The sequence below is a fragment of the Vespula vulgaris genome, chromosome 14, assembly GCF_905475345.1.
Source record: "Vespula vulgaris chromosome 14, iyVesVulg1.1, whole genome shotgun sequence".
Lineage (NCBI taxonomy): Eukaryota > Metazoa > Arthropoda > Insecta > Hymenoptera > Vespidae > Vespula > Vespula vulgaris.
The window spans coordinates 932347-950309 of record NC_066599.1 but is presented as its reverse complement, the minus strand read 5'-3'; the positions used below and the strand labels follow the sequence as shown (position 1 = coordinate 950309).

Below are 17963 nucleotides of genomic sequence, written 5' to 3'. Positions count from 1 at the left end.
AGCCTTATATTGTATACAGTAATTCGTTTTTTTTTTCTTTAACCTTATTTTATATATTACAATTAAATTTCGTCCTCCTGTTGCCAGCCATCGTCATTAGATAAAAATCTTCTTTTATGCGTGGTATTCATATATGGTCTTAATGCCCATTCCGTATCAGCAACATTGGCTGCATCTAATGTTCCTAATTTGATTTCATACAATTTTAATTGGAACCTTGGTCCAACTTCTTTCAGCTCAATATCTTTTCCATTTACTTTCTTATAAGTGTGATGGCGAAAACATATATAATCATCATGATTGGCAAAAGTAATAACTCTTTTACTTTCTTCTCTTGGAACAGGGAATAAATATTTGAGAATACTCATTATTCTATTAGCTAACTTTGTTTTAAAATTATGGAAAATCAAATGAGGATACTCTTCTGACATAGTTCCAATTTCTGGTATATCATGTCGCATAATAACATCTGATATAGTAAAATATGCAGTTGGTCCATAAGGTAAATGACATATTACAAGAGTATCCGGAATGCCTCTATGTTCGTGAACAATTACAAAATCTGTTACATCATTTGCCCGACACGCATGTATCAATTGTTTCATTTCATAATTACCACGATTCATTCTCTGCGAATTAGGTAGAATTAAACGTAATTCTTTCACAAACATCTTAAGCCTTGAACTAGGATCACGAGAAGTTGTAACAACGATTTTTGGATTTTCAACTCCTGCCCAACGATATTCGTCATCCTCGTGGGAAGCTACAGTTCCACCTACTTCTGTACTCATAGTCACTGCTAATTCTGGTCCTAAATCTTCCCATTCTATCTTTTGTTGTAACGATAAAGCACTTTTTCGTAAATCTGGATGAATTGGAATGTTTTCTTCCAAACTACGTTTCAACTTATCCTTTTTCTCTTGAATACTCTTCAATTTATCTTGAACGGACTTTCTATAAAGGTATTCTCTTCGAAGTCGTGCTTGTCTCCGTAACATTTTAATCTAATATCTTTTTATAGAATTTTACTATAAAAAAGAATATTTAAATATTATGATAGTTTTAATATTTCTTTATAGGTTATGTTTAAAAATTCACGTGTGCTTTTCTAACGTATGCTTCTGTGAATTCTATAGAAGGTAATAAGAAGAATAAATTTTATTGTACGTCCTCTACACTCACGTGTTCGCTTGATAATAAACTGAACTGAAACAGAGAACAAAAATGAAGGAATCGTACGTGCTCTCTGTTTTGTAGTGACTGCTTAGAGTCAAGTGACCTCTAGTTTTACAAATAAAATCAATAGACAACCGTATTTATTATGAATATTATTTCAACTAATATCTTTACGAATATATATACTAATCATTGTATATAAATAAAATAAAATATATCTCTCATTAAGTGCTTGAAGATTTATGCATTTTTCAAAAGAAAATAAATATAAAATATATTGATAAAAAAGAACCCTATATTTCGATATAATAACAAGTTACCGACCGAATCTTAAGACTCACTTCTTACCAACTATCGTTAATATACAAAATTACGTCGATAAAGAAAGAAAACTCTAATGAAATTACCGACAATGAAGAAACCTCTAAAACTATTTGTTCTGTAATTACCATCTGCAATAATATTTGTAAATCGTAATTATTTACTGAATAAATCATTTTCATAGAATCATAGAATAGATTATTAATATGATTAAATTAATAAATTTATTACATGTAGTATTATTAAGAGATGATGCCAACATTATGAATGTGTTAACATTATATGATCAATATGATAAATATCTTAGCTTCGAATGATGTTTATATCGATTAAATCCATCGCTTTGATTATATATCATGCGTTGCATTCGGTTTTGCACTTTTAATCTTTTTATTATATATATATATATATATATATATATATATATATATATATATATATATACACAAGCCGTTCATATCGTCAAAATAAAAAAAAAATTAACGCGGATGTGATGGATTAAAGAATTCAATATTGATTGTTCGACAGTGTCTGGGTAAGCGAATAGACATGAGCTATTGTTCCCGCCACTTGACTCAATTAGACGGTCAATCGGAGTTACGTAACACGCAAATATTCACCTATCTAATGCTCGTGTTACTACTACATAGATATAAGAGACTAACGATTAACACCCTACCTTGAACAACGATTTAGCCAATGAATGAGCGATGTTGTCGACGATACATCACACATCATTGATGAGGATACTTTTACATTTTCGTCTTGCTTGTTTTTTCCTATATTAAACATGTACGATAAAACATGTCTTCCTGTCTTCTTGCTACATTATAACTTCTATATATGATATGCGTATGTATGTATATGTGTATCTACCTTGCATAAAAAAAAAAAAAGAAGATTGATACATCAATGTCGATGTTTCATAAAGACATAATCGCTATGTAATATCAATTAGATTTGCTTGTTAACGATGGGATCTAATGAAACTTCTTTAGTTTGCCTATACATTGTATATTAAAAAAAGTAGTCTGTATTTCGAAGGTTAAACGAAGAAATAGACCCTTTCATAGATTTCCACTAATGATTTATGTAACAATGTTGAAAAGGATAAACGAATTAAAAAAATTCCATCGTATATTCTAATTTAGAGTTTTCCAAATCTTTATGTCCCACTTTCGAATACGACATTGTTTTTCTCAGTCCAGTCGAAAATATAATAATTGTTGCCAAGAGTTAATCGATAATGAATTCAAAACAGATATGCGATGTAAATGTAGATCTACAAGCTGTGAGGAAAATACGAGATAAGTATTAATTCTCAAATGTTATTTTTAATTAAATTGATTTTGAATTATTCATCCAACGATTCTCAATGAGTAAAACTTTCCTATTATGAATACGTAAAGTACTCTCACATATTTTAATATTTACGACAAATTTGGAATCTCTGATTAAATCTATTTTTTTAAAACACACATTTAAATGACCAACAGTAGTCATAATAATTCAATTATTACAAGATATTAATCAATTCAAAGAAATCGATGATTCATGAAAGAAAATAAGATATATGTATTATACATGTTTATGTGTATATATATATATTTTTTCATCGTAGTATCGACGTGACACATCTAAAGTACCACGCTTATTCCATATACTTTGTTTTTGTTTTTTCTTCTTTCTCTCCCTCTCTCTCTTTCTCTCTCTTTCTCTCTCTATCTCTCTCTTTCGTGGTATTTGTCGTTGGCTTGGAAAAGATCATGAATGATTGATAAGTAATGTAAGATGTATCATCTTAAAAAAAAAGAAAGAGATATATTCCACAATTACATGTAATGCAAATCTGCAAATATGAGATTCTTTTTCCATCCGAAACAATTTTCATAATTTAAAACTAGACATACATATCTAATTTGAAATCTTATTCTTTGATGACTATATTGACGGCAATTTGATATTTATCGTAATTGGATACGCATCCGTAATTTTGTAGTAATGTATTATAGAAGAATTGCGATCAACAACGTTGTATGTGCTATGAGATAACTATTAATTAGACGTAAATGATTGCGAGATTGAAAAATATAAAAAAATATAAGAAATCAAAAGAAAAATAGAAAAAGAAAAAAAGCCAAGTATAATAATTATCAAGTAAACTTTCGTGAATTAATTTTTGCCCTTACGTAAGATTTGAAAGGAATGTAAATTAGAATCTAATGTGGGACTTGATACATTGAGTGTGTAAATCTTAAAAGGTCGTTATTTTTTTTCTGTCTCATAATTTACACATACTTTTATATGTATTGAAAATGGGAGTAAAAATAATTGATTATAATATATAATAAAAATAATTATTATAAAAATAAAATTAATTATTAAAAGATAATAATATTATAAAGATAATTAAATATATACGTATATATATATATATATATATATATATATATATATATACACACACATTTACTTGATTTCTATTAGTTGCAATGCACGTGTAGATCGAAATTTGTTCAAATATTGATTTTCTTTTCTTCTTTTTTTTATTCGTCTTTCCTCTTAAGCGATATTTCAATGACGGTGTTACGATTTGAAGAAACTGTTGTATACTCGAAGGAAGTTGAATGGAAATCCCGAAAACGTTCTCGAGATTGGAATTCCCATCTTGTAACTCGAGCATAAATGAGAACGTCTTTTTCAATAGAATTTACATAGCTTCATTTTTTCTTTTTTTTTTTTCGTATTTTTCTAACTAATATTTGCGTTTGTCGTATTTTCCTTTAACCGTAGAAAGAATAACATTACGGAAAAGATTGCTTTTAAGCGGAAATATAACATATAAAATATATCTTAATATATCGGAATAAAATATATTGTTGATAGTTTTAATGTTAATCGATAAACATTGTTTGATTTTAAATGTGAAATTTGTTGAAGAGTTCTGGAGTATTACAAATGGTTTCATCGTTGAAACGAACGGATTCTGTTACCTTGCGGAAAGCTAAGGGAGAATAACAAAAAAATAATAAAAAGAGATACACGTACATATATATATATATATATATATATACACGCATACAAACAGACACATACATGTACATGCATACATACATATATACATAATTGTTCAAGGGAAACTGTTAAGTAAAAACTTAACAATTCACTGGCTCTCGGTCGAGGCTGTCCTCGTTCTTATTTTTTTTCTCGTGAAATTACGAAGTGACTACGTAAAAATTATATTACGATTAAATTCCTTTGCTGAAATATCGACAGAATTATATATTATTCAAGAACGAGTATTGGTTTCTAAACTGTGTCTGATCAAGATATATACTGATATACTTTCGTAACGATCATAACATTCGTAATGTTTATAAGAGATGTATCATTAAGATATACGTGACTCTTCTGTAACAGCAACAATAACAATAATAATGATAACTATTTAGTACACGTAAATATTTAAATAAGACGTTTGAACGCGTCAAAGTCGAGAAGTAAACAAAACGAAGTAAGCGAGTAACCTAATCAATCTTACTGTAATTGTAGAACTTATATTTTCTGTCGCAAACAAGAATCTAAAAAAAAAAGAAAATACACATGATTCTCCGAAAATGAACACTATAAATCGTCACGATGAATCTTTAAAGATCGTAAATATTATCTAAATTGTAAATAATTATTTTACTTCTTCTTCTCTTTCTTTTTTTTTTTGGAGTTATCGACAAATATTTTTAATAGCCGTGATTATAAAATTATTATTACTGACTTTGCACTCGCCGATAAAAGAAACGCATGAACGACTGTCGTGTGAGCCATCATCAAATACAATTACTCATAGCTAACATATGTAAACTATAGAATAGTTGTATATCTATATACATGCATACATACATACATACATATATACATACATATATACACATGTGTATACATATTCATCTTAGAAAGATGTCTTAGATAATTTTACATCTGATATCTACGACTACTGTGTTTGTTTTATCTCGGAGGTATCGATTGTGAGAGACTTTGACGCCTGCACGAGAATTATCCAAAGATGATATCTCCTTCTTGCAATAGAGCTGACGAGGAGAGTTAAAGTCATTCACTTTCTCATTGTTGATAAAGTAGTCTTATCCAATAGTAGTAATACCAGTCGTGGAGTAATAGCGATAGTAGTACCAATAGTAGTAGTAGTAACAGCACTAGTAGAAGTAAGCATAGATTGGTGATAGCACACTTAGTATCTACTTAGTAAATATTTACTTGATATAATATTACACTTCTATGTTCGGAATAAAAGTCATATGCTTTAACATTTTTATGTCAAAAATATTTGTAGAGAAAGACTATTAATTGATTTCCAAAAGTCATTTTCGGCTTATCTTGTTTAATGTTAAAGGAATATAAACATTAAAATATTCAAAATTGCTTAACCCAATGATTAGTGATTATAACCTTTAGAATCGGTGCCTTCTTGTAAGGAAAATAATTAAAAAACTTCATCGATTACTTCATCGAATTTCATCGAAAGAAAAAGAATTTCTTCTAATCAAGCGAATCTTTCGACGTAGCGATGAAATTAAAGTTTCAATGTATAAAAATTGGCGAATATAGGAATGTTATTTTCAATCTAATCTATGAAAGTCAAAGTTCACTTGAGATTTTTCATCGTTGGAAATAAATTAATATCTATCATTTTTAAGACAAAACGATCGTCGAAAGTTTTTCAAACTAATAATACAATATTTCTCAAGGTTTATACATGAAAAAAATTTAATACGTCAATGAAAGAAATCTTATCGCAACTTCCTTCCTCTTAAATCATTCTTCTTTATCTTTTAAAATTATCGCGAATTTTCAAATATCTTTGACTGATAATCATCAGATTTCATTTTCAGTCAGACCCTGAAAGAAAAAAAAAAAAAATATTTAGATTGAAATTCATTGAAAATAATTCAAAGTTAGTTAGAACAATTATAGCAGAACTTTGTCTATAATTTTTAAAGAAGAGTTATAGAAAAATCTAGAGTAGAGATTCCCAAAGTGTGGCTCGCGTAAAATATTAAAATATATGTGAAAATAGTTTACATATTTATATTAATAGAACATGTCGGATGAATAATTGAAAATCGATTCAAATAAAGATCACAAGAGAATTAAATATTTTGTATTCAGTTGTTTCTCATAGAAAACTAAACTATACGAAATCAATCTATGCGTAAAGATACTATAGTAAATCTATACGAAATCAATTTTCAATTGATAATTATCAATCAACTTTCGAGAGTAATTACACTGTCAAGCGAGACGTACAAATTTATATCGTTTTCGAAAGTGGGTCTCGGCTCGTAAGAGTTTGGGAAGCCCTGCTCTAGACAATTCAGTAGGGTTCATAGCAGGGAATTGTCGTGTTCATAGAACGAAAGAGTGCCAGCACCGCAGAGAGTTGGAGCGCTGCTGCGAATGTATAAAAGCTGGCGAGTTAACGGGAGGATACAGTTCCATCTCGGTGAGCAGGCTGATACCGATGCGCGGAGAAAGACCTGAAAAGAACGACGAGCACGAGGACGTATTCTACTATATTGCAGCAAATTTTTTTTCTTGCTCCTATCCAACTACAAATTGCTGAAATAAGAGGAGAACGATTAAGAAGAAGATATAGAAGAAGAAAAAGAAGATAATAGCGCCATTTATTGGTGGCGCTCAAATGTGCCTCATTTGATAAAGAAAGATAGAAAGAGAGCGAGAGAGAGAGAGAGAGAGAGAGAGAGAGAGAGAGAGAGAGAGGAAAAGAGCGTTCGCGAGAAGGAGAGAGAATCAAGTGAAAGAGGAAGAGAAAGATTTTAACACAAGAGAGACAATCGGGCTTCCCCCATATTTTCCTCTCAATATAAATATATGTGTGTGTATATGTATATATATATATATTTCAGCTGCGTAGAAAACTAGTTGAAAGAAACAATTTTGTTTCTATGCTCGAAAGAGCACATTGTGAGATCCACTCGTGAAAGAAAAAGTAAAAACGACGAAAATATCTACAATAAGTGAAAGTATACAGGAGTTTATATACGGTGTCATAAAATTGTATGCAGATATAGAATCGACAGATCGTTCTTTTAATAACAAAACAAAGAAAAAGAGAGAGAGAGAGAAGATAGACATTTTTGAAAGAGTATTAATCATATCAACGTGGTGAGTATCGAAGATATCTTTCGACGATCTTTATATGACTCGATTAAGATCTACAGTGTGCCTTGTTACAAATGTTTAGTGTCACATTACATACCTGTGTTCATGAATATATGTTCTAATGTTCCTTATAAGTTTCATTTTTCTCGAGTACATTTTACACGAGCGTTTAATTTACTTTAAGATAGTCTCGCAGTAAAGTGTCAATTAGTCACGTTATAGTATATATAATTTCAGTTTTAGAGATACAGCAATGTAGCGATCATAATTCACGTACGCGACCAGGTTAGATAGTTTCTTGAGACTTCGTAAGCTGTAAAAAATTTGAGATAAGTAAGATATAAGTATAACATTTACATGTGCATAATTTCTGAAGTATTTCGTCCAATATTTTACTATTTATAAATACCCCTCCCTGTTAGTTAATCCATTGGTTGATCAACTTTCTTGCTTAGAATATATAACGTTTACATATGTATTATTTCTGAAGTATTTTGCCAATATCTCACGATACTTTTCGTTGGTAGTTGATACACTGGTTGACCAACTTTCGTATTTTCTACAAACGATTACGTAAACGGTCGATCTATGCCATAGTCTCCACGATTATTTCGTAGTCATTTCACTCCTTGCATCTACAATATGTGATCGTTTTGTTGTATCGTTAACTAGTTAGATTAAATGTTTTACGAAATATTTCGAAGATTCAAACGATAAGTAGGATCATTTGTGAAAATCAATCGACTGATCGTTCGTCCTGTTTTCTACTATATCCTCGTATGAAATTTGATATGAGAACGCGAACAGAGAATAGAGAAACAGTAATAACAAAATATATTTCTTCTTACTACATCACGAGATATAATCTTGTATTACGTGACCAATTAAAAATAATCCCTTGAAAATGACTAAACACTTTTTTTTATCTTTTGTAATCTATAAACTGAATTAAATACATATTTTTCTTGTTGCAATAAATCGTTTCTATATACGTACTTCTTTAACAATTTCACAACAAAAATTACATTGGGTAAATGGCATATGTTTTTCTTTCTCTTGCTTCCTCCTTCGTAATGACTAGAAATCACTTACCAAACGTTTTTTTTTCCTTTAATGTATTTATGGTTGATGATACGATGGTTAATTGCAATGTAGCAAGATAACGCTCCTTTTTCTTTTTCTTTTTTTTTGCAGTAACAAATTGTAGGATTCACAGAACGTCGTTTCTTTCGAACAGATCATTATTAGAATGATCGATGTGTTTCTTCGATCTTAGATATTTTTTACACGTTAAAAGTATCGGTGTAAGTGTTCACTTACGTTTATCATATTCATTCTCATAGAGAAACTAACATTTTTATTACCTTAAATCACAATAATATTCTCTTTCAATGCCATTTTTGATGTCTGGTTCTAGATGGGTACCCTGCAACAACAATCAATTTTAAAAGGTCGCCAAGTGAACGGGAACGAAGAGGTGGAATTACTTCACAAATTGTTCAGCGAGACAGCACGTAGACATGTCGATAATATTGCAATCATTTTCGAAGGTGAAAATGATAAATGAAACGAAATTTCTAATTAATGAAAGATCTCTTTTTTTTTGTAATAACATTTCGAACTTCGTACTGACCTTAGATTTTTTGATTTGTTAGATGCTAACGGCGAGGTACGGGAAATGACCTACAAAAAGTTAGATAAATTAACGAATCGATTAGCAAGAGCATTAGGAAAATATTCCGAGAAAGTTAGAATTGATGGTCAACCTTTGGTAGCCGTTTGTATGAGACCAACCGAAAGATTACCAATAATTTTATTATCGATATTGAAAGCTGGCATGGCTTATTTACCTTTGGACCCTGAATTCCCATCGACGAGGTTGAAACACATCTTGCAGGAGGCTGAACCAATGGTGGTGATCCTCGAGAAAGAAGGTGAGCAATTTTTAAGATAACCTTCGATTCATTCGATATATATATATATATATATATATATATATATATATATCACTGAGTGGGAAGACCTTGAAGATTTTGATGGAAAAATATCGCAGCCTGAGGCTATTAATGAGGAGTGTGTTCTTTCCGCTATTCGATTGATCAGGAAACTACTTCCTGTATTATTTATTCAGAATAGCCTTGATAGAAAGAATAAACGAGCGGTCATTTAATTTTTTTCTTGTTTTTCTTTTTTTTTTCATTTCTTTCTTCTATCATAAGTCCAAGATTCGATCAATACCGAAACGATATTGCTCAGTCAACTTCGTCGTTAATTATTCGTGTAGATGTTTATTCAAAAGAATGCAAAAAGAAATTAAATTAACTAAACAAAAACTTAACGAATAGTCTTAATTTGCATTAGACTATTTGTTAAGCTTACAACGTAGCCTCCTTTGTCATGGTCAATCTCTCTCAATGATAGATCCTTATCTCCTGATATTTCCACGGCTGATGACGTATTATACTACGTTCTTATAGTTTTTCGTAGTCTTTGTAGTTTGATTTTATTTCTAAAAAAAAAAAAGAAAAAAACGTACATATTTATTTATATAAATACGGAAATTTGTTTAATTGAGAATTAGATCCTTTATCGTTTCTACCATTAATAAATTTTTAAATTATTTTCTTCGTATTTCATGATTTCTCTGAAAAAGAATTACTTATATAGACTAATTGCGATAAGTTTTTATATAATATATGCATATATTTTTTATATTCGGAGTTTCGTAAAATACCATATGTTAACATGTAAAAAATAGTATAAAATAGTATAAAAGAGAAGAAAAAGAATATTGGAAAGCAGTTCGGTAAAAATCAACAACTTTTAGCGGATATTTCGCTATATGCCGGGACGATAACGAAAACTTATGAACAACTATTGGACGAAGCTCGAATGGAAAGCGACGACATTTTGGAATATGAAGAGAATTCAAAACAATTGGCTATCGTACTCTATACTTCCGGTAGTACAGGAATTCCAAAAGGTGATAAAAAGCTAATCCTTTTTTTAAACTTCAAGATAGGCTAAAAGTTCCTAGGTGATATTAAAAATCGATTACACCTTTCGATACCTTTTTATTTGGCTCGTAGTTTTACAATTTAAAAAAAAAAAAGATTATCCCAAAGGATCTTGAGAAAGAATATAATTGATTTTTACAAATCATTTAGAAACTTTTTTGACCCTGTCTTTATATATCATTATCTTTCCTAACAACAAAACATGCAATTTGTTATGTACTATTTATTTTGCTCATCTCATAATCTCACGAATGATACCGTTAAAAAAAAAAATAAATAAAAAATAAAAAAAAAATAAAGGTGTCCTGATACGCCACTCGACTATCTTGAATCGATTGAACTGGCAATGGCGAGAATTACCTTATTGGACGGAAGAGAATCGTTGCATCTTCAAAACGGCTTTAACGTTCGTCGACAGTGTACCAGAAATTTGGGGTCCTTTGTTACAAGGTCGTACATTGGTCATTGTTCCCAGGGAAGTAACGAAAAATCCTGAAAAATTCGTACAATCTTTGGAAAAGCACAAGGTAAGAGTTAAATCCTTTTGCAATTGTTATACATACGTAGAAAAGAAAGATAAAAACATATTTATGGAAATTATAGCAAAACATAAGAGATATATGAGGGTGGGGTGATGAAGAAAAAAGACAGGAAAAAAGTAAAAAAAGAAAAAAAAGAATAATATAGACGTAAACAGTAGGAAACATGAAATCATTCGTGCCTGTTTCATCACCGATTAATATGCTGAAAAAAAAATCTACATTTACATTTTCAGATTCAACGACTGGTCTTGGTGCCATCTCTCCTACAATCTATGCTGATGTATCTTAAATTACAGGTAAGATCGATTAATCGATTGATCGATCGATTGATTGATAGATTGAAAATTATATCAAAAATAGTTCCGAATTTTAAAAAAAGTGAAAATAAAGAAAAAGCAAAAATGAAAAAAAAACAACAAGGTCGCTATTAGTTCACGCTCTCTTGTTTCTAATTCTTGTACATATTCTTAATACTAATGAAGTAGCGATACAAGGACGTCATAATAATTCATTGAAAATATTACGTAAATAATAACGCGTATAAAACGTGGGAAGTAAGAAATAAGAGAGATAAATAGATAATATGCGAATGTAAATCTCGATTAACATTATCAATTATTTGCCATAAAATATATACTTTATTGGCTCTTTTAAAGGTAATAAAGATCATTCATAAAATTTAATCGCTATAATTATTGATCGAATATATTTGAAGAATTTTGTACTCCTTATATAAAATGACAAGTTACAAAAGTGAATTTATTTCGAATTACTTTGCATAGGAGGAAAGATTTTATCTTGAAAAAGATTTTATCTTGATCTTTTCCTGATCTTCTAGAATAAGCAAAAATCAATTACTTTATTTGCAATTTTCTACAAAGGAGAAAAAGATTTACCGTGATCTATTCTACTTTTTCTTGATCTACTAAAATAAGCAAAACTTGTTACCTTATTTGCAATTTTGTGTAGACGAGAGAAAGATTTTATCTTGATCTATTTGACTTTTTCTTTATCTTCCAGAATAAGCAAAACTCATTGCCTTCTTTGAAACTTTGGATTTGTTCCGGTGAGACATTGTCGATTTCCTTAGCAGACCAGTTCTTCGTAACCTTTCATGATGATAATAGAATGTTGGCAAATTTTTATGGAAGCACTGAGATCATGGGGGATGTCACTTACCATATAATGCGCGATCGTAACGATCTAAGGATATCAGAGAAAGTACCCATCGGTAAGTTTCGCTTCTTCTTTTAAATTTCTTTTTTTCGTTTTCCTTTTTTAATCTAATTAATTTTCAACGACAAGCTATGATTAAACGACAAGCAATTCTCTTCGTTCTGTATCGTAAACAAATAATTTTGAAAAAAAAAAAGAAAAGAAATTTTTCTTTGATTTTCTCTAAACGATACAATATTTTAAATGATTCGATATGTTTTATCGATTTTCGTAAACGTTCATATCGTATTACATTTCTCTTTCATTTCCATATATGTTTATTATATATTTTTAATAAATTTATATTATGTTTTTGATCATTTTTTCTCATTCATGCCTGCTTTCATACAAGTTACTATACTTATTATAATAGAATTAGAATATTTGAATTAGTAGAAGTTATGTATAGATACACACACGCACACAAATATACAATATCTATTTAATATAGATATAGATACAGTTACATAGAAATTATATATATATATATATGTATGTGCCTATATGTATAACTTATAATAGTTAGAATATTCAAATATATATTCATATATATATGATCTATAATAATTCGACGTGCAAAGTAATAATTTTTTTTTAATGGAATTTTTTCTATTTTCATTCCAGGCAATCCTTTAGATAATTGCATGGTCTATTTAGTTAACCAAGATATGCGTTTGGTGCCTCAAGGAGAAATCGGCGAATTGTTAGTAGCTGGTAGAAATTTGGCAGCTGGCTATTTGCGAGATCGAGAATCTCATCGATTTATGGATAATCCATATGCGATCGATCCAGGTTGGTTTTTTCCATCGATTTTTGAATACGTATTTTTTTTTCTTTATTTATGCAAGGCGAGCCAAAATTTCCTAATTTTATTGATTATTAAAAATCAATTACTCTTTTATTCTCAGAGTGTAAAACTACAAGCTTAAGTTTTAAAATTACAAGCGTTAAAAGTTTCGAAAAAAGTGATTAACTTTTAAAATCACATAAGAATTTTTGGCTCATCCTATAAATCTCTTTTAATTATAATCATTTATCAACATATTTTTTTCATAATATTTACTAAAAATATTTGCTGCTTTTATTTCACTATCCTACTAAGTGTCATGCATTACTACAAGTAAAATATTTTGCGCTTATTACTATTATATTTATCTTTTTTTCATAACAACATGGTCTAAAATTTGCTTTTTTGCAACAGTCATATGTCTTGTCCAACATACGTAACAAATTAATAGATTCAAGCTTTTATATTTCTTTCTCTCTCTCTCTCTTTGCTCACTTTTCCTTCATATTTCCCTTTCTCTTTTCTTAGTAACAAGTAATTATATAAGACAGCATGATATTTACGTATGTATAATAGATGTTAATTAAATTCAGTTGAAGTTTGGAACTTTGTCGCAATCTATTGACACTCGACAAGATAAGATAATTTTTTTCATTCGATTTTCTTCGTTCTTAGATCGAAATACTCTTCAATTATAATGTTATATCAATCAATTAACGTTCGATCGATAATAATTCTATGTGATTCAATAAATAAGGATTCTATCATATTTCTGTGATGGATGTGAAGTCATGGAATATTATATTAACATTCACACACACACACACACACTATACATATTTTCTGTAATACTCGTAATCTCCTTTCTCTGATTTATAAACAATCAAAAAAGGGACACAGTAAAAATGAAACCAGTTGAAAAAGTAGAGCATGAATGCTCTAGATAAAAAAAATAAGAAGAGTATATTGTAAATGTTCGAGAATTTATTAGATAGTATTAAATAGTAATAGAGAAAGAGAGAGAGAAAGAGAAGGATATGAAAAAAAGCATAGAATGGTTAGTTAATTAACTAGATAGATTTCAATATTTCTGTTCGCTGTGAATCCATGAAAAGGAAAAACGAAGGAAAAATCTTCTAAAAAAAAGTCTCGTTATATTTAATTAATTTTGTCGAAGCCATAATTCCGATAGATCTAACGTAATGCTAATGAGCAGTTCGAATGGTGTTCTTGAAGAAGACAAAAACTTGAAAGTATATTTATTTATTGCTAACGCTACGAGCAAACAAACGAATGGGAGTCACGAATGAGGTAGCAAAGGCAAAAAGGAACTCCGATTCGCCATTTTCGAATAACGTTTGTTTTATCGACAGAATACTCGAGAGTTTTCCGGACCGGTGATTACGCAAAAATCGTTAAAGGGACGATGGTTTACGAAGGGCGCGTCGATTCTCAAGTCAAAGTTCGGGGTCATAGGGTCGATCTTTCCGAAGTTGAAAAAATCGTTTCGAGAATGCCGGAAGTCGATAAGGCCGTAGTACTTTGTTACAAGCCTGGTGATTTGTCGCAGGTGAGAAGAAATTCTTTTATATTTCTAACTTTTTCTTAATCTTTTTATCAACGTCGATCGACGTTTTAAATCGATCCCTGGAGATCGATCTCATACATTTCTAATAAGAGAATCGATAAAAGCTGATTGCAAGTGTAATAAAAAGATATTTTTTTTTTTTATATATATATATAAATAGGCATTGCTAGCGTTTATAACGGTAAAGGAAGAAACTAAGATCGGTAGTAGGGAGATCGAAGTTGCCTTACAAAAGAGAATGCCACTTTATATGCAACCTCAGGTTATAATCGTTAATCACATACCGCTTTTAACGAACGGTAAAACCGATCGTCAGATGCTGTTCAAGCAATATGAATCATCGAAGCTCGTTAATGGTAGGTAATTCGTATTTTTTATTTATTTCCTTCTTTTCTCGTGTTTATCTTTGAATGCAGACACGCGATTTCATAAAGAGCTTAAGAAATTGTAGATACTTCGTAGCTCTGCATCGTCGTTACATTAATCATTCGAGATAAAGATCCATTGGTAAATGACTTTTTAACAATCGGACGATTAGGACTTGCTTGGAAAACTTAATGATGATCATTCCTCTCGACCTTTTCTCGACGTGTTTAGAGAACGACGAAATTGCTAATTGCGATTATACTGGTGTATCAGAAGAGGATCTTGCGAAAGCCAAAGTATTGTTTCCCACGATTGCAACCGTAATTGGTGCGAGCAATCGAGGAACGGTAAATTTGGATGGCAACTTTTACGAACTCGGTGGAAATTCTTTGAATTCTATCTATACCGTTACGAAATTGAGGGATCAAGGTTATTCCATTGGCATAACGGAATTTATCACGGCTAAAACATTGGCCGATGTTTTAAAACTGTTGAAGACTAACATCAAGGACGATACTTTAAAAGAGAACATTGACGAGGAGCGACGACATTTCGAGATGTTGAACAATTCACACAAAGAGGATGCGATCAAGTACGTATCTTAGTACTTTGTATACACGGACTATTTTTTTATATATATTTCATGACTTACACTTGGCACCAAATTAAAAGTTTAACCAAGTTGGTTTCATGCGTCTGAGATTTACAGAGATTAAGTAAACAAGGAATTAAGGATATTTTCTTATGTTTTTTCAACGAACGACTTTTATAACATATTTTTCTTCCCTTTCATTATTTCAGAATAATCACAGAAAGTTTCTATTCGAAAGCCGATTTAGAGCAATGGTTGATAGATGACATAAGCAGAGAGGATTATAGAAAATTGATGGAAAAGTTATGGGTGCCATTGGTCGAAAAAGATTTAAGTTTCGTCGTAAAATCGTCTCAAGACGATCGAGTGATCGGCGTTAGCTTGAATTTTGATCTATGGGACGAGCCAGAAGTCGAACTTGAGTCAAAATTGACGATAGTTTTTGATTTTCTCGAATATTTAGAAAAACCAATTAGGGAAAAAAAATTACCGAAAGGCAAGGGGCAGATAATACATAATTTTATGATGGCAACGCATTCCGATTTAGCACCAGCGGAAAATGTTATAATTATGGGAGAAATGGAAGAATATTGTTTGAGAGTTGCCAGGAAGAGGGAATACGCTGGGATCTTCACGACGAATACGAGCCCTTTGACGCAGGTAATTCTTTATTCTCAGTCGATAATCGATACCTGCAAAACTAACTAACTTATCGACAGATCCCTACCTAATAAGGCAATTTGAAAAATTCGCGGCTTTTTTAATTTATTTTTTTCGTTTCACGATGCGTTTCACTTTAAGAATGAAATTTATAAAACAAGAAAAGAATTTTTTTCAAATTGCTCTTCTATATAAAGAAAAAAAAATAACAAATTTCCAAAATGACAAATTTTTTTTCTTTTGGATTTTTAGCAACTTGCTATAGACGTATATGCGTATGAAACGATGTTGACCTACCGAGTGAACGAATATATAGCACCGGATGATTCAAAGCCATTCGGTAGGGCACCAGACTCTCAAGTGGCAATTTGTTCATTGAAAATGATCGACTAGAAAGATTGTTGCAATTTATTGCGTGTAAATAGCTTAGGACTGCCCTGGTACGTGTACGAGCGACATCTTGCAGAGATTTTCACTACTTTTTTGTGAAATCTTCGCGGTAATACATCCTATATTTTTTGGTTAATATTTTAAATAAATAAATAAATAAATAAATAAATATACGTATATATAAAAAGATCGCGGACAAAAAATACTTATGACAAATACGCATCGCATTAACTATTAAGATTATGCAAAAAAGTAGATAAAGATGGCTGTAATTAATATCGTTTGGATTTAATTTTTTGTCATAACCAAAAAGCTGTTTTCATAGTTTCAGATTGATTTTCTTTCATTCCCAAAAAATTCCTTTTTATCAAATACAAGCAAAATATCGCTCTTAATCTGTACACAAATATGTATATATCTATATGTATATCTAGGTAAACGAATCTATGTCATATCCTTTTTCTTTTTTAGTCAAACTCGCGAACACACATATTTGATAATTTTTCTAGACGCTAGATTTAGAGATTAAATTATTGTATCTTATTTAAATATGTAATAAAAGAAAAACAAATCACTCACCGAGTTTCATTTTCAAGTAGATCCTTTCTAATCGAACACACGCAACTGTGATCCCAATATACTCGTTATACTGAAAACTTTTAAAAAATACATATATATATATGTTAATGCGTCCGACGCGACATCTATGGCTATTTTTGTATATACCCGCTTCTTTCAAATACACTAATCATTAAATTCGACGTACCAAAGATTGAATCTTACAAAAGGATAATTAATTTTTTCTTATTTTTTAGATAATAAAAATTTTTAACATCACAATAGACAAAAGAATAATCATAGAACGAATTTAATACGATTTCAGATGAATTCAAACGAATTAATACTCTTGAAACTTTTGGTGTGCCAATTTTTCGAAATGCAAAATACAATTCAATTATTTACATAAATCATAATTTCAAAGAGCAATACATTCAAGTTATTTGGTGTGTTTAGTGATATCACTTATCTACATTTATACATATCTATGTACAGTATACGCACATACAGAGAGTTACGAGCATGTAACTCACATAAACCCGCATAAACATATTGA

The 17963-nt window shown here is 30.2% G+C and overlaps 2 protein-coding genes and 1 long non-coding RNA gene across 5 annotated transcripts; 1 reads left to right on the top strand and 2 right to left on the bottom strand.

Moving 5' to 3' along the window:
• Positions 1 to 62: 62 nt before the first annotated feature.
• LOC127069215 (U3 small nucleolar ribonucleoprotein protein IMP4) lies at positions 63 to 1285 on the bottom strand. The gene is made up of 2 exons (XM_051005998.1): positions 1183 to 1285; positions 63 to 1028 (listed from the first exon to the last, which is right to left on the bottom strand). The coding sequence occupies exon 2, from the start codon at positions 996 to 998 to the stop codon at positions 63 to 65; it is 936 nt and encodes a 311-aa protein (XP_050861955.1). The 5' UTR covers positions 999 to 1028; positions 1183 to 1285.
• Positions 1286 to 2453: 1168 nt separating this feature from the next.
• Positions 2454 to 12349, bottom strand: LOC127069073 (uncharacterized). Its single transcript, XR_007783283.1, has 7 exons — positions 12200 to 12349; positions 11070 to 11201; positions 9543 to 10201; positions 9326 to 9375; positions 8785 to 9118; positions 7790 to 8327; positions 2454 to 6408 (listed from the first exon to the last, which is right to left on the bottom strand). It is a non-coding gene; the product is annotated as an uncharacterized LOC127069073 (long non-coding RNA).
• LOC127069070 (zwittermicin A synthase ZmaJ) lies at positions 6979 to 17423 on the top strand. Of its 3 annotated transcripts, none has more exons than XM_051005749.1 (13): positions 6979 to 7695; positions 9110 to 9242; positions 9348 to 9626; positions 10520 to 10675; positions 11010 to 11236; positions 11485 to 11547; positions 12272 to 12482; positions 13091 to 13258; positions 14627 to 14823; positions 15002 to 15197; positions 15439 to 15799; positions 16009 to 16459; positions 16712 to 17423. In XM_051005749.1, the coding sequence occupies exons 2-13, from the start codon at positions 9110 to 9112 to the stop codon at positions 16850 to 16852; spliced, it is 2583 nt and encodes an 860-aa protein (XP_050861706.1). In that variant the 5' UTR covers positions 6979 to 7695; the 3' UTR covers positions 16853 to 17423. The 3 variants fall into 3 exon arrangements, with proteins under 3 accessions (XP_050861706.1, XP_050861705.1, XP_050861707.1); XM_051005748.1 differs by lacking the exon at positions 6979 to 7695 and adding an exon at positions 8886 to 8996; XM_051005750.1 differs by lacking the exons at positions 6979 to 7695; positions 14627 to 14823; positions 15002 to 15197 and adding an exon at positions 8886 to 8996.
• Positions 17424 to 17963: the final 540 nt, after the last annotated feature.

What these genes read in the sequence shown, in the direction of transcription:
- LOC127069215 (XM_051005998.1), bottom strand. Translation starts at nt 998, where the DNA reads ATGTTACGGAGACAAGCACGACTTCGAAGAGAATACCTTTATAGAAAG.
- LOC127069070 (XM_051005748.1), top strand. Translation starts at nt 8,949, where the DNA reads ATGTGTTTCTTCGATCTTAGATATTTTTTACACGTTAAAAGTATCGGT. An exon ending in TGATGTATCTTAAATTACAG is followed by an intron (nt 11,548 to 12,271) that starts GTAAGATCGATT and finishes TTTATCTTCCAG; the next exon opens with AATAAGCAAAACTCATTGCC. An exon ending in ATCAGAGAAAGTACCCATCG is followed by an intron (nt 12,483 to 13,090) that starts GTAAGTTTCGCT and finishes TTTTCATTCCAG; the next exon opens with GCAATCCTTTAGATAATTGC.